The 19,856-nt window shown below is 35.1% G+C and overlaps 1 protein-coding gene across 2 annotated transcripts; it reads left to right on the top strand.

Annotated features, from left to right (window-relative positions):
• Positions 1–5,271: 5,271 nt before the first annotated feature.
• On the top strand, positions 5,272–17,965 carry LOC110624527 (nuclear poly(A) polymerase 1). 2 transcript variants are annotated; one of them, XR_002489436.2, is made up of 14 exons: positions 5,272–5,421; positions 5,492–6,169; positions 6,262–6,339; positions 6,476–6,583; positions 7,701–7,763; positions 7,858–8,019; positions 12,153–12,266; positions 12,368–12,430; positions 12,523–12,852; positions 13,436–13,600; positions 13,747–14,338; positions 14,523–14,694; positions 17,416–17,492; positions 17,773–17,965. XR_002489436.2 is itself a non-coding variant. In XM_021769727.2 (13 exons), the coding sequence occupies exons 2-13, from the start codon at positions 6,044–6,046 to the stop codon at positions 17,816–17,818; spliced, it is 2,280 nt and encodes a 759-aa protein (XP_021625419.1). In that variant the 5' UTR covers positions 5,272–5,421; positions 5,492–6,043; the 3' UTR covers positions 17,819–17,965. The 2 variants fall into 2 exon arrangements, 1 of the variants encoding a protein (XP_021625419.1); XM_021769727.2 differs by having other exon boundaries at positions 13,747–14,694.
• Positions 17,966–19,856: the final 1,891 nt, after the last annotated feature.

Raw genomic sequence — 19,856 nt, 5'->3', positions numbered from 1 at the left:
TTATAATGTGATGATCGCCGGACTTCTTTTACTTTGGACGAGACCGGGTCCAAGAGAATAACGCCGGCCCAAAGTTCATGAAACCTCCCTTTAGCTGATGGGTTCAGCATTTCAAGTCTTGACCTGAACACGCGGGGCAAGCTGGATCCACCCCAAGCCCAAGTCCAACGGGAGATAATCCAACCCGGTGATGTGATGTGAGGGAGAATAGTTGGCTCAGTCACTTCGCAGCCCTGCTCGCATACGTGCTGAGGAGAATTAAATGGTCGTTTGGCGTGGAGAGGGGCTTTAACACCCTATACATACAAATCTGAACGACAGAGACAGGTGTCACTATAGCATAGAGGCAGTTAGACATCAGTAGCAGTAGCAGACAAAAGGGAAAGGGATAAAAAGGAAGGAATATCTTCCTCTCCAATCAAGCTTACACAACCACTGTAAAACCCTTTTTCTGGATCTTAGCACATCAATTGGCGCCGTCTGTAGGAATGAAGAAGATCTTTTCATCATCGAAGTTCCATTCTTGCAATACCGACTGAGATCCACATGGCAAACAATAACGAAAACCACATCATTAACACCCTAAACGACATGAACTCTGCTCAAGAAGGGCAGCAGTTCTTCTTTTCGAGTCCTACAACCCCTTTCAACCAACCACTAGTGCTGTTTAATCCCTCGCCGAACTCGCAGGGAATGTACCTAGAACCACCATGTCCAACAAAGAGCTTTAGACCATGTCACTTTAACTACAGAATACTGCCCACTGGCTATGGCAAATAATGCAGCAGAGGGGTCTTAATACCCCACTAAGTATACCCCTGTAGCTGAAGGGGTCCACACCACCGAGTCTCAACCCATCTTCAACCATCAAATCCCTCAGCAAAGTAGCTGGAGGACTGGAAAAGGGAGCGGAGGAGCTGATAGAGAAGAAGAGCCAGCAGCCAGGGCTCGAGGGAGAAGGGTGAGAGAGCTCATTGAGAATGATGAGGCAGAGAGCTACTCTGCAAGAACAGCAAGGAGGACGAAGAGTGAAGAATGGAGGGATGGGTATCGCCTGGAGAAGAGGCCGAGGCAAGAGGAGGTAGATGTAGATCAGAAGTTGCTGAAGATGAAAGAGCAACTCTTGGCTGAGCTGGGGGCAAAAGACCACAGTCAGGCCCTCCTGCCAACATCTTCACCTTTTTTCAGGGTGGATCTCCAGGAGACCATCCCAAGAAGTTCATGATGCTATCCATGGCAATGTACGATGGAGCGGGAAACCCTCAGAAGCAATTGATGTTCTAAAATCCAGAAAAAGGGTTTTACAGTGATTGTGTAAGTTTAATTGGAGAGGAAGATGTTCCTTCCTTTTTATCTCTTTCCCTTTTGCCTGCTAGTGACGTCTAACCGTCTCTCTGCTACAGTGTCACCTGTCTCTGTCATTCAGATCCGTACATACGGGTGTGTTAGAGCCCCTTTCCACGCCAGGCGATCATTTAATTCCCTTAGCGCGCATGCGAGTAGGGCTAAGAAGTGATTGGGCCAGCTATTTTTCCTCACGTCATATCACCGGACTGGATTATCTCCCGTCAGACTTGGGCTTGGGGTGGATCCAGCCTGCCCTGCGTATCTAGGTCAAGGCTTGAGATGCTGGACTAGTCGGCTAAAGAGATGTTTCATGGGTTTTGGGCCAGCATTATTCTCTTGGGTTCGGCCTCGTCTAAATAATAAATAATTCCATTAAATAATACAAATCAACTGAATTTAATAACAAGTTCAATTAGTAATTATTAAATTATTAATATATTATCATTTACTTTTAATTCAAATATATTATTTATATTAAATTATTATATATGTTAAAAAAATTACTATATATATAATACAATTACAAAATATTATATGTGGAATAAATATATTCATATAAGTATAATAAATTTAATTACATAAATCATATATAAATTTTATTATATTGATTTATATCTAAATTATAGGTACATTTTAATTTTATGAAATTTAATTGAACAATAACAAATATGAAATAATCAAAAGTTACATATTTAAATATATTAACGATAGCAAAATAAGAAAGAAATTTTTTAAAAAATTAATTTAAAAATACAAAAAGAGTGTGAAAGTAAAAAAATATATTATGGGAGAAAACTATATAGACTAATATTATAGTTACTGCATCAAGGTTAGAAATATATAAATCAACAATATATATATATATTAAAATTGATTGAATATTTAAGATAATATTACCTATATTATAATTATAAGGAAGTATTTATACTTTTTCTATCAAAGAGTATTTATAATGTTCTATATGGTATTTATTATTTTATTATTAAGAACATATTTATTATTTAGTATATTAGAGTTATTCCTTGTATCGTCATGACATTAACTTAATTTTTTTAGAATAAATTTAAAATTAAATTAGAAATAATTTTATTCACTAACTATTATCATTTAGATTGTATTATCTTTATAAAAATCATATTTATAATAAATATAATTCAAATTTATAAAATAAAAACAAATATGAATATTTGGGTCAATTACAGATAATTTAACCCAAACCCACAAGCTTATTTATTGAGTTTGAGCATATAATTGAATTTGTTTACAATCATGACTTTTTTCAATGAATTTACTTATAAATTTAGTAATGAGTCGAGCTCACACGTATTAACGAATCGAATATTATTAAATTTAAATTTTGCTTATTTACTAAACGAGTTTAAAAATTAAATTTAAACTCAATTTTTTAAAAAAATAAACTGAGCTCGATTAAATTTTTTATTAAGTCGAGTATCAAATAATTCACAAATAGTTTGATTTTATTAAACTTTTAAGTATGAAGTGTTGATATTCTGATTTATATGAATTGTTTCTCAATTCTCCCATAGTTAATTTTGTTAGAAATAATGAGAAATATGGATAATTCCATACCAAAGTGCAAGATATCTCTTTAAAATTGCAGATGACTATATGAAACTGAAAATATCATAGTATCGTATTTTCATTTCTGATCTCAATTGCGGATACTGGAGCTGTAGGCTTTAGTTTGGGTTGCTTTGGGTTAGTTTTGTTTTGATTTGTTCTTTTTTTTTTTCTCTTGCTTTCCCTGTTGCTTCCTTGAGCTTTGATTTTGGAATTTTCTCTTTATTAGTTGTGATAGTTGGTACCTGGATTTTGGTCTTAGAAAAGCTTGGTTGCCGACAATGGCTCTTTCCTTTCTATTGCTGTCTTGTTGGCTATTGGTGCCCATGGATTGTTGGAGTGGTGGACATGATTCTGGAAAGTTCCTGGTCAACTATTACTAAGATGTCATTCTAGACTCCATTTCCTCTTCCTAATTCCCAGTCATAGTCTCTACTTCCCCAAACAATGCTTAGTGATCCCACACCTAGTCACTCTGTCCATTCCCCTACCAAATTAACACAATCATTGTTCATAGAGCCAAAAGAAAAGAAGAAATAACAATCCAACAATTTTAAAATTTTATAAATACAGTGAGATTCTCATCAAGCCATGAACAAAGAAAACCCAAACAACCATTTGACTGATTTAACATATAAAAAATAAGAAGACTCTCTTTAATCTGCTAGAGCGAGAAAATCCTTTCTTAGTTTGCAAGTGATTTTCTCAATTTGAGTTTCAGTCCAAGCGTTTTTTTAGATTTCCTCTATGTTTTGTTGGCTTGCAGGAGATTATGCAAGTCATCACAATCTCTCAACATGGTTTGTGTATAGTTTTATTTATTTGATTTGGGTGGATTCACTTATTTTTATTATAAAACTAGTTTCGTTCGAAATGGTTAAAGCAAGAAAGAATATAAAAGAACTGAAATATGTAGTCATTAAAACAATGGACGGCAAAATATAGACTCGTAGACAGCCACGCCCTCACAAATTCACGTCAGTGCATAGACGAAGTCAGCCACGCTCTCACACATAGACGGGGAGAAAAGAAAAACATGTTGGCTGAAAGTTGTGGCGGCGAGCAAGAAAGAGACTTTCAAGGGCGGAACAACGAGACACCACTGAGAAGAACACCGCGCGGACAAACGCGCGTGAAAACGCTAAAATAGATTAATGAAAAGAAGAAAGAAACATGGTACGGGCTGAATCTGGGGTAGCGAGCACGAAATGGGTTTTTGAAGGCACAATAGTGAGATATTGCAAAGGAGAATTCCATGTAGACGCGCGCAAAGACGTTGAAATACTTGGACGGGGAGAAGTGAGAAAAGGGGGTTTCAGAAGGCGCAAAGGTGAGACATTGTAGAGGCGGACGCTGACGGGTAGACCTGCGCAACGGATAGACCTGCGCAAGGACGCGACCATAGTTCCCACGGAGAGATGACAGAACCGCGAGAGAATGGCCATGCACCGCCGAGAGAAGAAGCAAAAAGCTCTGAAATAGTTTCTATGAAACATTGCCGTTTCGGTGAAAGGAAAAGAAGATTGAACCGGACAAAAGGACACTGTGAAAAGGCTAGTGGAAGGGTAATTTTAGAAACTTCAAATCAATTAAGGCAGAAGCTAAAGATACCTGAGAGGAGATGCAGGTAGAGGGTAAAGGAGTCAAAACACTGTTATCGATTGCTACTTTTGCAACTGTAGTAATTGACTTATAATATATATATATATATTTTCTGAAATGGTAAGCAGGATGACCATTTGGTCGGTTCGGTCAAAATTGAATTGAATTGAATAAACTGAAAATTAAAATTTTAGTATTTATGAAAATCGAATCGAATCGATTTTGGTCAGGAATCGAATAGAATCAAATCGGTCTGATTCGGTTCGATTCGGTTCGGTTTGATCGGTTTTAATTTTTAATATTTTTTTATTTTTTACACTTTATTTTTAATATTTTAAAATTTAATTAAAATATTTTAATTTTAATATGATTTAATTTCTCATTGAAAAAATATATTATTATCACTAATCGGTTTGGTTCAATTTTTTCGATTTTTTTCTGATCAAAACCGAATCAAACCGAAATAATTAAAATTTCTGAAATTAAAAATCAAACCGAATCGAAATATATAAAATTCTAACCAAATTTTCAAATCAATTTGATTTGGTCAATTTTTCGATTTGAACTGAATAATGCTCGCTCGTAACAGTAAGACTTATTATATTGTATATATATATATATATTTAGTTAAATTTATATGAAATAGTACACTTTTAATGAATAATAATAATTTTTAAATGCTATAAAAAAAATAGTAATACTGTTAATTAGAAAGGCAAAAATTATATTAAAATAGATGCTAGTGATTATAAGCATTTCAATTTGAACACATACCTTACTTAAAAAACCAAAGAAACCAAGAGTTTTTTATACTTGCCCAAAGAAAAGGAAAAATCATTAAGGGCAACCTCTCCCGATCAACTCATTGGCTATTTCTTTCCGCGTCTCAGAGTGAGCGTCTCCCCCTTTCTCTGCGTGTTATGGATAGGTGTATGTGTATCTGACAGTGTATCATTTTCAGGTTCCATTTGAAGCTCTGAGACTCAATTGTTCGCCATGGTCGGAAAATTTCACCAGAACAGGAACAGATCCTTAATAAAGTGACAGCGCTAGTTTCGCCCCCTTTTCTGTGTATATTTGAGCTCTGCTGTTTAAATTAAATTAGGTTTAGGGTTTTCTTCCCCATTCGGGACGCCCTAAATTCTGCTGTATTCTGTTCTTATGGTTATATTATATTTATAATACAATTGAATTTAGGGTTTGCTGTTTTCTTTTTTTGTGTATGCTTTAAGAGAGTTTCGGGGTTGCTTGTGTTATGGTCCAAAATTATGGTAGCAGTCTTCTCCCAAGTACTGTACAGTCAACAATTATTTTTTCATTCTTAGTTTTTTGTCCCCTTTCTTATTTTGTTTCTCCTTTTCTTTTAACATGTGTGTGGAAGATATCATGAATAAATTTTGTGCCTGATATACACATATTCAAAAGCTAAGAGAAAGAGAGAAAAGTAGAAAATTAAAAGAAAAAGAAAAAGGGAAAAACAGAAGAGTAACAAAACTTGTGAAAAGAGTTGCGTATGGGGAGTCCAGGATTAAGCACTGGAAATAATGGTGGACAGCAACAGCGATTAGGCATTACAGAACCCATTTCCTTGGGTGGTCCAACAGAGTACGATGAGATAAAGACCCGAGAACTTGAAAAGGTTCATTTGTGGTTTGTTTTATTTTGTTTCCTTATTGTGATCTTTTCAAAGTAGTAGTTCTAAAAATATTTGAGTATGTTTTGCCTGTCCAGTTTTTGCAGGATGTGGGACTGTATGAGAGTAGGGAGGAAGCTGTGAGTAGAGAGGAAGTGCTTGGGAGGCTGGACCAGGTTGAAATATATATATATATAGTTCTTCGTTTGTTGAAGTTCACTATGTTCTCTTGGGAATTTAATAAAGCAACTTTTAATTTGTCTCTTTTCTGCTTTCTAAAATATGTTCTGTTGATAATATAAAATGGAACAGATTGTGAAGAATTGGGTCAAAGCGATTAGCCGCTCAAAATGTTTGAATGAGCAACTAGTACAAGAAGCAAATGCTAAGATTTTCACCTTTGGTTCTTATCGGCTAGGGGTATTCTTCCACTCTTTTCATTCTCAGAAATCATTTCCAATTGTCAATTTTCTTATACATGAATTCTGGCTTGGATCTTGAGGGGGAGAAAAGAAGGATGCTGTCATTTGATGCTCTATATTGAGCTAGCTGATTTATTTCACCTTTGTTTGTATGTATATGGATTAGATAGAAAGCTATTGTCATGCAATCTGCTCACGATGTCAGCTGGTTGTGTAGTTTTTTAGTGATACTGTTAATATCATTTTCATTTTCCCTTATTCCATCTTCAAGCCTTAAGATTGTGAACTTCCATTTGACATATTTTTGAGATGTGTGTAATTCAATCTCTTATAAATCCCTGTTTCTGAAAGGTAACTGCAATATATAAATGTGAGAGATTGAAATCATATCTAGGGAATGTGCACTAAGTGGATTCATGGTCATTATTTTAACAGTTTGTTAAGCTACCATGTCAATGTTAATGCGATTCCTGCACCTTTGACATGTAAAGGTTGAGGTCCTGTCCCTGAGCTTAGTGTGTGTGTGTTTTATCTCTGACAAAAAAAAAGGTTGAGGTTCTGCTATTGACCTCTTTACCTTCACAGTTGGGTTTTCTCTAGATCATAAATTTTGGGATTTTTCCTTTAAGTGGAAGCATTTGTGCTGTCATCATCTTCCTTCTGTTTTAAACTTTTTAATATTTTTCTCTCAAGAGGTTGACTAGGTAATGGTGAGACTATAGGAAATGTTCTGGTTGAGTATTCGAGTAGAGTAGTAGGCAATTATTTTTCCTGTTATTGAATTTTGGTAGATGAAGGGATCAGAGTATTTGATTGTTTCAAGATAAGGTGATGGTCTATTTATGAAATTTATATGTGGAATTGAATGGACGAAAGAAGCATGTTTTTGGTCTAAGAAGCTAGCAAACTATGCAATCTATTGTTAAATGAGAAAAAGATCTAAAAGGGGAACAATAGAGAGAAAAGAGAACACTGGAAGAAATGTTTAATTGTTAATACATATGGAAGTATAGTTTTGATTGTGCATTCGTAACTTGCAACCATATGAGTTTAGTGAATTTCTTATTGATTGTGGTTGGCTCTCAGATTAGCTTTCTCTCTCTGTTTTTCTTTAGGTGCATGGCCCTGGAGCAGATATAGACACGCTCTGTGTGGGACCTAGACATGCAACACGAGAAGTGCGATTTCCTGCCTCTTTATGGTGCAGCAAATTTTAGTTTCAGCTGTGGTGATATTTAATGAATTAAATAATGCTTCTAATGTTGGTTGCAGGATGATTTTTTCGGCGAGCTATATAGAATGCTTTTGGAGATGCCTGAAGTGACAGAGTTGCATCCCGTTCCTGATGCTCATGTTCCAGTAATGAAATTCAAGTTTAAAGGTGTTTCTATAGATCTTCTTTATGCAAAGTTGTCCCTTTGGGTAATTCCTGAAGTAAGTGTTGGTTTAACTTGACATCTTTCTTTTTTCCCCTCCCTTTTCCTATGCACTTTATGTTGGAAATTTCCTGTTTTCCTTTTAGATGCACTTTATTTTCTTTCTCTCAGTTACTTCTTTTGTTTCCTTTTAATGTACACCAATGACATGCTTGACTTGCTGTTTTGTTGCTGCCATGGTACGTGCAGAAGTTACAAAATAGGTGTGCATTGATTGATTTTTTCCCTATTTCATGTACTGATGGCTTCCTAATAATATTATTATTAATTTTCCATGATATGTGCTGCTTTGTTGCTTGGATTTGGAATAACAGAAAGAAAAAAGGAAAGGAAAAGGAGAGAGAGAGTGGTAGGCAGGTAGGTAGCTAGCTCTGTTGTTACACTTCATCTCCCCTAGTGGAGTATGATAATTTGAAGTTAGACTCGTAGAGTTTCCCAGAAGAATGGACTTGTTACACACAAGGATCTACTGGAGAATCTAGATTTCACAAACGAGTTGGATGAATAAATCAATACATATTAACTATTAAGGCACTAACAGTGAAATCTTTAATACTTATGAAAAGAGCAATCTGGATATGTCATCACATATTCCTGATTTCCTAAATATTCTTCTATTATATATACATATAATTTAAGCAATTCCTGAAAATTTCTCTAAGAAACCAATAATCAAAATCAACCATTAAGCATATGGAAGACATAGAAACAAATAAAAGTATGTAATTAATAATTGGCATTTTCTATATAAACAGTATTATAATTATTAAAGGCTAAAAGTGCTTTAAGGCTTCAAGGGGTTCTACAAGGCACAAGCATTTGGTGCGTGCCTGAGCAGAGTGAGGCACAAAAAAAGAAAAAAGAAAAAAGAGTAATTTATTAAAATTCAAATAACATAAGTATTTATCTACTTCCGTATTTATAGAATTTTAGGGGTATCATAAAGTTTTATTATAAATCATACATTTAATTAAAACTTATATGTATTATTTTTAAACAATATAATAGTTAATTTAATGGCAGTAACAAATTATGTATATATATTTGGTTTACTTTCATAGTTATAGAATCTGCCATCTGATACAATGGTAGAGACAAGAAATTTCTGTTAAAACAATAATTTAAATCCTAAAAGTTTGAATCACAGAAAAAAGAGCAACTTGTGCATAATTCTTGACATAAAAAAAAAGCATGTTGTGATACTAGACTTGACCCATGACTGAAACTAGGGAATATAAGAATACACCAATCCTGTAGTTCCTTAGGATTAATTGAAGAAACAGCATACAAAAAGGATTGGCACATAAATATTTCCAGGTTCGGTATAAAAAAAGGGCAGCATGACAGCATGAATTCATGCAAGAGAGAGAGAGAGAGAGAGAGAGAGAGAGAGAGAGAGAGAAGAAAACCAAGTGGGTGGAGGGAAGGAGCATGAAGGAACGAAAACAAAAGGAAAATTCAAGCCCAGGATCAAATGAAGTTGGGTACTATGTTAGAGAGATGAAGCAAGTAGATAAGATCTTATTTCCTCTTCTTCTTCTTAGTCTTTGAGGACCAGGTCATGGTGGCTCACATATATCCTCCTCATCCTCCTCCTTCTCTCTCTCTCTCTCTCTTTATTTGTGTCTTTGTTTCTTTTGGCTCTATATGGGTCATGACTTATGGGAAATTGTATGGGTCACTGGCTCTTTTTGAGCTGGCATAACTGAGGTGTGCCTATTTGATATCACCTGCCTCTGACCAGAACAGGCAGTCCCCGACTCCCTGTCCCCTGTTGCTTGCAACGAGACACTCACCTTCAATAATGCGGACAATGTTTCTAGAAAACAAAATCCCAAGAGTGAAATGTACCTCCAACCACAATGTATAGAAGGGAAAAATTAAAAGAAAACCATAAAGAAGAATACAGAAAACATGGAAAATAAAATTACCTACTTTGGTACAAATCTCCGAGGAAGGAGGATTAGGTCCTCGTAACTCTAGAAAGATTACCAAACATTTGGCAATTCCCTTAAAAAAGGGCATTTCCTCCCTTCTAAAGCCAAACAAATACTTGTACATATACCACATCCCTCTATGGGACCACAACAATGTCAGTTCATTTATTTAATATTTGAAACTTGAGCTTCCAATATAAAAAGCTTTTTGTTCCTCATCATACAACTCAGAATTGTAAATTCATTACACTTTTACAAGCATACAGATATATCTTTTTCTACTTGCACAGCTTATGTATTTCAATTTAAGCTTTTGTCACAAGTATAGACCATTTAAATCCCAGTGATATATATATGTACATATATATTTTTATAGTTTAATCATATTTCAGATTTAGACAAACGTATTCATAAATTCATATCAGCTTATATATATGGGTTCCAGATTACTATTTGCACAGATTTAAAGTTTTAAACTTCGTGTAAATTGTCATATACACGAATGTAAGTTTTCCTTGTTTATTTATAAAAAAGGGGAACGTATCAATTTAGATAGTTTTCAGGATACATGCTATAAAATTTTTTAAACACCAAACCTTGATCAAAACATAAAAACAGGTAATCTTCAGAGTGACATGAATGCTAGAATCATAGTGAGTAGCCAAAAAAAGGAAAAGGTTGTTTATACTGAAGCCAATAAAAGAAAAAATCTGATTTTTTAACTTTATGAAAGTAGTAACTGCAGCAAATATTTGGATCTTTTTACGTTTGGCAACTGAAAGGAAATTTATTTCCCAAAATAATATCAAGTACTACTGCAGCCATTTAATAAAAACAAAATAAATGAAAGTGCTAAGAAACATTTAAGCCAAGTAAATATCATATCTTCATTGTAGGGATAAATATATTATAATTGTTTTCCACATTGCACATCAAATGAAAAATAGATAAATAAATAAATAATCAAAAGTATCATTGAGCAACCCACCACAAATGATTAGTGCAATCTACATCCATGTTAAACTTGCATCAAGCCGCTTCAATCAATAATTTAATTTGTATACAAATGAAATGGTTTTAACTACAAATTAAATTAGAAAAAAGGGGGTCGTAGAAGAAAATTTTCCAAAAAGAAAAGGAAAGAAAGAAATACATACAGTTGTAACATGGTACAAACTGAACCCCAATTTAGCAGTGCAAAACTTAAGCACATCTCCAAAACAAGATTATAGAAACTGCTGCAACTTAAAACTCAACAAGTATCCTGAATTTGAAGGCACAAGAAACACCAAAGCATCAAGGCAGAAAACAAAGTCGGGAATGAAACATGTGTATATGTACCAAAAACTGGAATACATGGCTAAGGTCTACCATTATGAAACAGAATATACCTAAGAAAGTCAAATGCAAACTCAATGTAGTTACTGCATGCAAGCATTATCAAAAGGTAATGAAAGAATCCAGTGAGTGGGTGACGTCAGAGAGGCTGTAGTGGTGAGAACAGCAGTACAAAGACTTGATTCTTTGACCCATAATTTTGGAAAAACAAGAAAATTCAGCTGGGCATTGGAGAAAGGAGGACTAGATGGGGATTTTCCAAGGGAGAATTACTGGAATTTTTGGCTGGGAAAAGGTTGAGCTGACCAATTTTCTCTTCTGCTCTGTCCTTTTTTGTGTCAAGGAGGACCTGCTCTCTGTGGAATGTTCCCAACAGACCAACTTTTTAATCCTCCTGTAATTTCAATATTATTTTTTATAGTTTTTTCCTCTCCTTCTACTAGGTTCTAGAGAGCTCCTTATTAGTCCTTGTCTCCTTTTCTCCTTGCATTTCCTGACACCTGTATTTAATAAAAAATTTCAATTAATAACAAAATTATTGTGTTTTTTTTTTATTCTCTTAATATTAGAACCAGGGAGTTATTTGTGCTTCATGAGAATGTTGGCACAGGCTTCTTTCCTTGTTTGTTGAGGAGTATATATAATGAAATATTCAAGTTCAAAGCATAAAGGTTTTGCATGCTTGTTGGCTGATAGTTGCCTTCCGAGACACCATTTTGTCAATTTCTTTGTTTGATGTCTTGTTATAAGCATCTCTTGCCCTTTTCTTTTTTGTTTCTTTTTTTTTTTTTTTTTGTAAATTTTTCAAACTTAGATTTTGACGTATTCTTTTTTTCAACTTGATTATCTTTTACAGGATCTAGATATTTCACAGGACTCAATACTGCAAAATGCTGATGAACAAACCGTCCGCAGTCTTAATGGTTGCAGAGTTACTGATCAGATTTTACGTTTGGTGCCAAATATTAAGGTTTTGACATTGATTTGTATTTTACACTCTCTTTTGCTTTTCCAGTTTGATCCTGTATCATATTTCTTGTTTCTAACTTTGTTTCTTTTCCTGAGTTGCAGAATTTCCGAACAACATTGCGATGCATGAGGTTTTGGGCAAAACGACGTGGTGTTTATTCAAATGTATGGTTCCATATTCAGATGTTGATTGTTATGCTGTGTGTTGCCATTTTGTTTAATGTTTGTGAAATTGGTCATCTTTTTCTTATGTTCAGGTTGCAGGATTTCTTGGTGGCATAAATTGGGCATTACTAGTTGCTCGTATATGCCAGCTATTCCCCAATGCGTTGCCAAATATGTTAGTATCTCGGTTCTTCAGGGTATATACTCAGTGGCGTTGGCCAAATCCTGTCATGCTCTGTGCCATTGAAGAAAAATCTCTTGGTCTTCAGGTCTGGGACCCTAGAAGAAATCCAAAAGATAGGTTCCATTTGATGCCCATTATTACTCCTGCGTATCCTTGCATGAATTCTAGCTACAATGTTTCATCAAGCACTTTGCGCATAATGACAGAAGAGTTTCAAAGGGGGAATGAGATTTGTGAGGTATGATTTTGTGATTTATAATATCTTGTGTCTCCATTCAGAGTAAATAACATGGAAATTAGGTTTCAAAAAGTATTCTACTGTCTTCTTTCTTTGTTTCCCTTTTCTTGTTTCTTTTTTCCCTTCCCATTTTTTTTTCCAATTAATTTCTCATGGAATCTTGACTTTCTTCATTGCTAAAACTTTTTACCAGTGGTTGTGCGTATATGTTTTTCATATTGAACTATTATATATATATCAACCTGTGCATTATGCTCTTTTTTTATGCTTTAAACTTTGGGCTTGTTTCCCAGTCTTAGTAATTGAGGGTGTTAAAATCTTTATCTCTAACAACTAGGCGGTTGCTGATTTCCCAAATGGATCCAATTAGAGTATAATTCTTTCTTTTGCTTTCTATTATTGGTCAAGGGTGGACAAGCGAGCCCTTCTTATTTGTCTATTTATTTTTGGAGACTTATAAAAGAGAAGGGTCAGTTCGTTTCGTGGTTTATGTTTTATGTGGCATGTATTTCATTAGGCATTGTTACATTACTTTTTCCATCATCATCATTCGCATGAATTTCATGCTTACTGGTACTTGCAGGCTATGGAGGCAAACAAGGCTGATTGGGATACACTTTTTGAGCCTTTTTCTTTCTTTGAAGCATACAAGAATTATCTACAAATAGATATTAATGCAGAAAATGAAGATGATTTAAGAAACTGGAAAGGGTGGGTTGAATCCCGTCTCCGTCAGCTTACGTTGAAGGTGAAGTTCCTTTTTCTCGCGCCCCTCTTCCCCTTCCTCTTCTGAAAAAGTTGATATTTTGCCAGTTTTCAGCTCTCTAATGTGTGATGTATTTATATTTTTAGTGTATTGCGACACTCAATCCAGTTATTTATTTTCTAAACTAGATCGAGAGGCACACTTTCAATATGCTTCAGTGCCATCCTCATCCAGGTGAATTTACAGACAAATCTAGACCTCTACATTGTTCTTTCTTTATGGGATTGCAACGTAAACAAGGGGTCCCTGCAAGTGAAGGTGAACAGTTTGATATAAGGTTAACTGTTGAGGAATTTAAACACTCTGTTAATATGTATACCTTGTGGAAGCCTGGAATGGAGATTCATGTAACCCATGTAAAACGGAGGAACATACCTAGCTTTGTTTTTCCTGGTGGTATTCGTCCTCCTCGTCCATCAAAAGCAACTTGGGATAGCAGGCGAAGTTCAGCTGAAAAATCATCTGAATGTAAAGGAGTTTCAGATGGGTTGGATGATGGAAGGAAGAGAAAGCGAATGGATGCTAATGGAGCAAATACCCTGAAAGGTGCCAATTCCTTTGCTGCTTCTTCTTTGAATGGGGAAGATAATAAGGGAAGTCCTTCTGTTGGCAATGTTTCTGTAGGAGGTGTCCTTGCTAGTACAAATGTGATAGGGGAGCCAAGGGAAGGAAAAACAGTGTGCAATATAACAGACAGCATAAACAATTCAAGAAGCTTAGGTGGGAATCTTGCTCAAAATGGGGAGCTTAGTTCACAAAATAAAGATTTGTCTGCCTCCAATGATGCCCCTTTCTCTAAGGAGGCTGAGAAGCTGGCAATTGAAAAAATAATGTCTGGTCCTTATGTTACTAACCATACTTTACCACAAGAGCTTGATGATCTTGAAGATGATTTTGAATGTAGAAATCAGGTCAAAGATTTGGGGGCAAATGCAAAAGACAGTACAGTGGAATCTACATTGGCAACTATGACAGCAACATCATTTGCTAATGCACCTGAATCACCACCACTAACATCCAGCAGTGGAGCTGGTCCATCTACTTTATGTCCTAGTGGAGGCTTGGAGGAGCTTGAGGTCTTTTCTGCTCTAACTAGTAGTTTTAGATTGTTGCTTTACTAGGATCCTAGATAAGATCATGTTATATGTTTTTATTTTTATTTTTTTTCCAAGTTTTTGGGTGGTTACTTAGCTTGCATATACTTGTGTGCCATATGTCTTCTGCTATGTTGCATGTGTCCTACACTCTTCTTGTGAAGCATGAAGAAAAAGTAGAAACTGAAGATTCTACCATTAGAATTTGAGGAGGCATGAGGAAAAGTAGAAACTTAAGAGTATACCATTAGAATTTGAGGGAAAGTTCATTTCCCCCCCCCCCCCCCCCCCCAGTTTACAGGGGAGTTTCTGATAAATATTTCATTCTGTTTAATATAGGGGTATTGACATTAAAAATCCAAATCTTTTTGCGTTTTAATCCAAACCTTTTTTTTCTTGGCATAATAATCCGAATTTTGAAAACATTTTGCAATTTTATCCAAATTTAAATTCGAGATGGGTGAGCTTGTGTCGTTGGGTTGCATTGTGTTTTTTTTTTAATACTTTTTGATGGGACCACAAGGTGTCATAGCTGGTAACCGGAGTGGCTGAACCTCACTCCTCCTCCTTCTTCTCTTTCTATTTTCTGTTTTCCTTTTAACATCTCCAGCCACTATCACCATCCCTCTCTCCCTTCACCAAACAATACCCTTCTTCTTCGGATCCATGGAAATCCTTCCCAACAATTCCTTCAGGTCAGCAAGTGGAGATGATGGAGCAACCACAACAAGTCAGGGACGATTTTATTTGGAAAACCAAGAGATTCTAATAGTAAATGTCCTGCTGTGGAGCCTAACCCATACTGAATTATATACGGAGGACATGTCTGAGTACAATTTTGGCTACTGGATTCGCAATCTTGGCATTGAGACTGCACATTGGATCCAAAAATCTAAGGACATTTGGGATTTTTGCAGCCAAGAAGCTTGGAAGAATATGATAACTTTGGGATAAACTTGGGAATTTTTGTTATATCAACGTTTGGGAAGTTACATCCGAAACAAAGATAGCGAGAGGTACTGGGAAACTAGACGAGTACTCCCAGTGTAAAAAATGAAGTTGACGGTGTGCGGAGGAGTACCGAAGCTCAAAGACATTGAATACCCACCATAGCTGCGAGAGAAGAGAGGTGTTTAAATGAGAGAGGAGATGGAATCGGGAAACTTTAGATGGTGGGCTTTGGAGAGAGAGGGAAGAAAGATGATTGAAGGATTTTCCATGGATCTGAAGAAGATATTGTTTGGTGGTGGGAGAGAGAGGATGGTGATAGTGATAGGAGATGTTAAAGGGAAAACAGAGAATAGAAAGAGAAGATAGATGAGCAAAGGAGGAAGAGGTTCAGTCACTCTGGCAATCCTACATGTCTCGTGGGTCCCATAAAAAAGTATTTAAAAAAAATACACAAAGCAAAGCATGCCACGTCACTCAACGACACACTCACCCATCTCAAATTCAAATTTGGATAAAATTGCAAAATGTTTTCAAAATTTGGATTATTATGACAAGAAAAAAAAAGTTTGGATTAAAATGCAAAATGCGAAAAGGTTTGGATTTTTAATGCCAATACTCCTTTAATATAAGATGTTCAGTATCTGTTTACCTGCTGGTTTCTGCTATTGTAACAATTTTTATAAAGAAAAAGGATCAATTTCAGGTTGTAGAGTGTTAGTATTTACCAAGTTGTTGTACCATGACAATGATAATATTAATGTCCCAAAGTTGAACTATGTAGTTTAAGGCAAGGAGTAATCCAAACCTTGAACTTCAAAGCAGCAAAATAACTAAAAGCTGTTCAATTTTTATTTTGACCTACCAAGTTCTCTGTTTAAAATTAGTGATAGATTGTTAAATATTTTATTACAAATGAATAAAAAATCATAAGGCGAAGGAGGACTGTTTTACCTATTGAGATGAGGATACCAAGATTCCAAGGATTGGTAGAAATATGTTTGTTGAAATATAATCAATTTTATTTCACGTTCTGTTAATTGTATATGCTAACAAACCATGATGATGTGTTGTATCAATTTTTTTTTTCTGGGTTACATTTGTCATTTAACCTTTTATGCATGTATATGGACCTTAGGATCAAGGATACTTCAAGAACTCAATAGGTCAAAATTAAAAATATATATGTAATATTTGTTTTTTCTTTCTTTTCTTTTCTTTTTTTTAGTTTTACCCTTTGGCTTGGAATAAATTATTTGCAAAAAAAGAATACAATTCAATTGAATTCTTATACAAGCATGCACGGTTTTTATTTCTTTTAAAATGATTTTTTTTTTGAAGTTAAAAGAATTGAATGCTTGTATTCCACACACGAATAAACAAAAATAAAACCAATTGAATTGAATCCTTCTAAAATTTTCAATTCTAAACAAGTGTTAAGCTAAAAGTTGAGGCTTCTATATGGGTTATTTAGAGACATCTAGAATCAAAATACTAACTTAACATCAAGAGGTTTCACTGGGCCAATTATAATTACTTCTTTGGTACTAAAAGTTTGAGGCTTTTATATGGGTTATTTAGAGACATCTAGAATCAAAATTCTAACTTAACATCAACAGGTTTCACTGGGCCAATTACAATTACTTGGTATCTTCTCTTAATTAAAGTAGCTTAGTTTTGTTGCATATTGTTATAGGTTTAGCTAAACTTTCCGATACTTCTGAGTTGACGGTGTTCCTATTTTCTGTATTTAAGCCTGCTGAACTTGTGGCACCATTGTCCAATGGGTTCCGTTCTGCTGCTTCAGTGGCACAGCCGAAGCCGCTTATCAGGTAACTTACATTACTTTAGTACGGGAAAACAGCAATAAAAATTGTGTTGCAATTAACCAATGAGCGAAGGTCATTCATGTGGCAATAACTGCCACACCTCAAGTACCATGAGTTCTCGAGTTTGATTCTCAATGTGAGCTAGTTATAATTAAAAAAGAAATTTGTGTTGCTATTAAATGTTAAGAGTATACGTCCTTGTCTTTGACCACGTTTTACTATTATTTTCTTCTCAGTTTTCACATGGCAATTGGATATATTTTTGTTTTCTATGTACTGGCAGGTTGAACTTCACTTCTTTAGGTAAAGCCAGTGGCAGAAGCACATAAAGGGAGGTCTAGTATCACCTAGAGCAACTAGTCTCAGGGTTTTTTTTTTTCAATTATTATTATTGTTATGTATTGGGACAGAATTAAAAGGAAAAAACCCCTATTTGTAATTGCATCCTAATAGTTAATAAATCTTGAATTTGGAAATCTCCCCATTTATTATAATTTATAAATATTAACATTGAAAGCTTATTCTAGTCTGGTTTCCATTTCCTTCTGCTGTTGATGCTTGTACACAAAGATTTGGTGCTACTGAAAGAAAGTGACCTGGGAATAATCGAGGTGGTAGGTCACTATCATGGTATTGTCTACAGGCAAATCTAAGGAAGCCCTTCTTGATTTTGGTTTCTTCTTTGCTCTTAACCAAAATGAAACTTAAAAGAGGAATGTTACTTGTGGCAACGGAGACCACAACATTGTTCTACATATTAATCTACGTTTTTGGCTGCTCATATTATTCATGAGAAGCTCATTAAAATTCAATATATTTTAATCTATCATATTAGTTAAAATTAAAACCAATTGAAGAGCAAGGAGCAAACCAATTTCAACATTGAACCTAAAGATTTCAGAAACGAAGAGGAGATGAAATCGGTGAGAAAATCGCATGCAAGCTCCGGATCTAGTAGATCAATGGAGAAAGAAGCAGCTCATAGAAAGGGAAGATGAAGCTGAGAAAGAAGCAGCTCATAGAAAGGGAAGATGAAGCTGAGAAAGAAGCAGCTCATAGAAAGGGAGGATGAAGCTTCCTCAGTCGCTCCTTGCCACCACCATTTGGGCGCAATAAAGCCACCTCCAGAAAGATCTACACTGGTTATAGAAAGGATAAGTTTCCTACATCGAAAGCAAGTTAATCATACCCTCTTATTGTTGGCATGCAAACCTGGGAAAGATCAAGTTTGAGAGACAATGGTGTTAGCCGACTAAAATAAATATGAGACTTAAGTTAACGCATTGACTAGAAGTTGAAGAGTAGGATTTTATAATATCCAATAAATAACCAGTCTCTCTTCTAGTCGCCTTAGCAAAAAGCAAAGTATTATCAGCAAACAAAATATTAGAAAGAGGAGCATAGTGAGAAATCTACAAACCCTAAAGACGACCATATGCCCCGACAGTCATAATCAAATAAGAAAAAGCTTGAGATACAAACAAAAAAAGGTATGAAGATAAATGATCCCTTTGTTTGATCCCCTGGATGGAGAAAAAGGTGGAGTAGGAACTCCATTCACGAGAATAGAAAAATAAATTGTAGTGACACACTGTATTAATAACTACACAACTTGATCAGCGAAACCCATATGTTGTAGGACCTGTTGCAAAAAAGACCACTCCACTTTCTCATATGCTTTGTGAATATCCAGCTTTATTGCCATGGCATAAAATTTACTGTGAGAAGTTTTAAGGTAATTAAACACTTCATAAGTAATAATAATGTTATCCTAAATGGCACAATGTGAAATGAAAACAGCTTGGTCTGTGAGATAAGAGAAGTCATCCACAGCTTCAACTGATTGTTCAGAGACTTGGAAATAACTTTGTAAATAAAATTACAAAGGCTAATAGGCCTATATTGAGAGAAAGCAATTGGATTGACACACTTTGAAATGAGAACAATATTGATTCTATTAAATTCATTCACTAGATATCCCTTGATATAAAAATTGCGCACCACATTATACAAATCAAGTGTAATTAAATCCCAGTTACTTTGATAAAATGAACCTGAAAAACAATCGGGACCAGGAGCTTTAGTGCTGCTTAACTCAAAAGACAGCCTTCTTAACCTCATCATCTGAAATAGACGTCAAAAGTGTAGCATTAATCTCATCCATGACTAGGTGGGGAATGAGTCTGACCATGTCACTACTGCCAGAAAGTTGTCCAACAATATACAGCTGTTGAAAAAAATTGCGCACTAAAGATTGTATCGCAAAATCACCTTCAATCCACAAATCAGGGTACTCTGCAATGTAGTATTACATTGACGTTTATGTAGGGTGATCAAATTAGAATTGCGATCACTTTCTTGCAACCA

The sequence above is a fragment of the Manihot esculenta genome, chromosome 1 (assembly GCF_001659605.2).
Source record: "Manihot esculenta cultivar AM560-2 chromosome 1, M.esculenta_v8, whole genome shotgun sequence".
NCBI classification, from domain to species: Eukaryota; Viridiplantae; Streptophyta; class Magnoliopsida; order Malpighiales; family Euphorbiaceae; genus Manihot; species Manihot esculenta.
The sequence above is the reverse complement of the archived record's forward strand: the minus strand, read 5'-3'. Positions and strand labels throughout refer to the sequence as shown.

Excerpts from the sequence above, each read along its gene's own strand:
- LOC110624527 (XM_021769727.2), top strand. The coding sequence starts at position 6,044 with ATGGGGAGTCCAGGATTAAGCACTGGAAATAATGGTGGACAGCAACAG. Across the intron at positions 6,170-6,261 it reads AGACCCGAGAACTTGAAAAG|TTTTTGCAGGATGTGGGACT; the intron begins GTTCATTTGTGG and ends TTGCCTGTCCAG. Across the intron at positions 14,695-17,415 it reads GAGGCTTGGAGGAGCTTGAG|CCTGCTGAACTTGTGGCACC; the intron begins GTCTTTTCTGCT and ends TCTGTATTTAAG.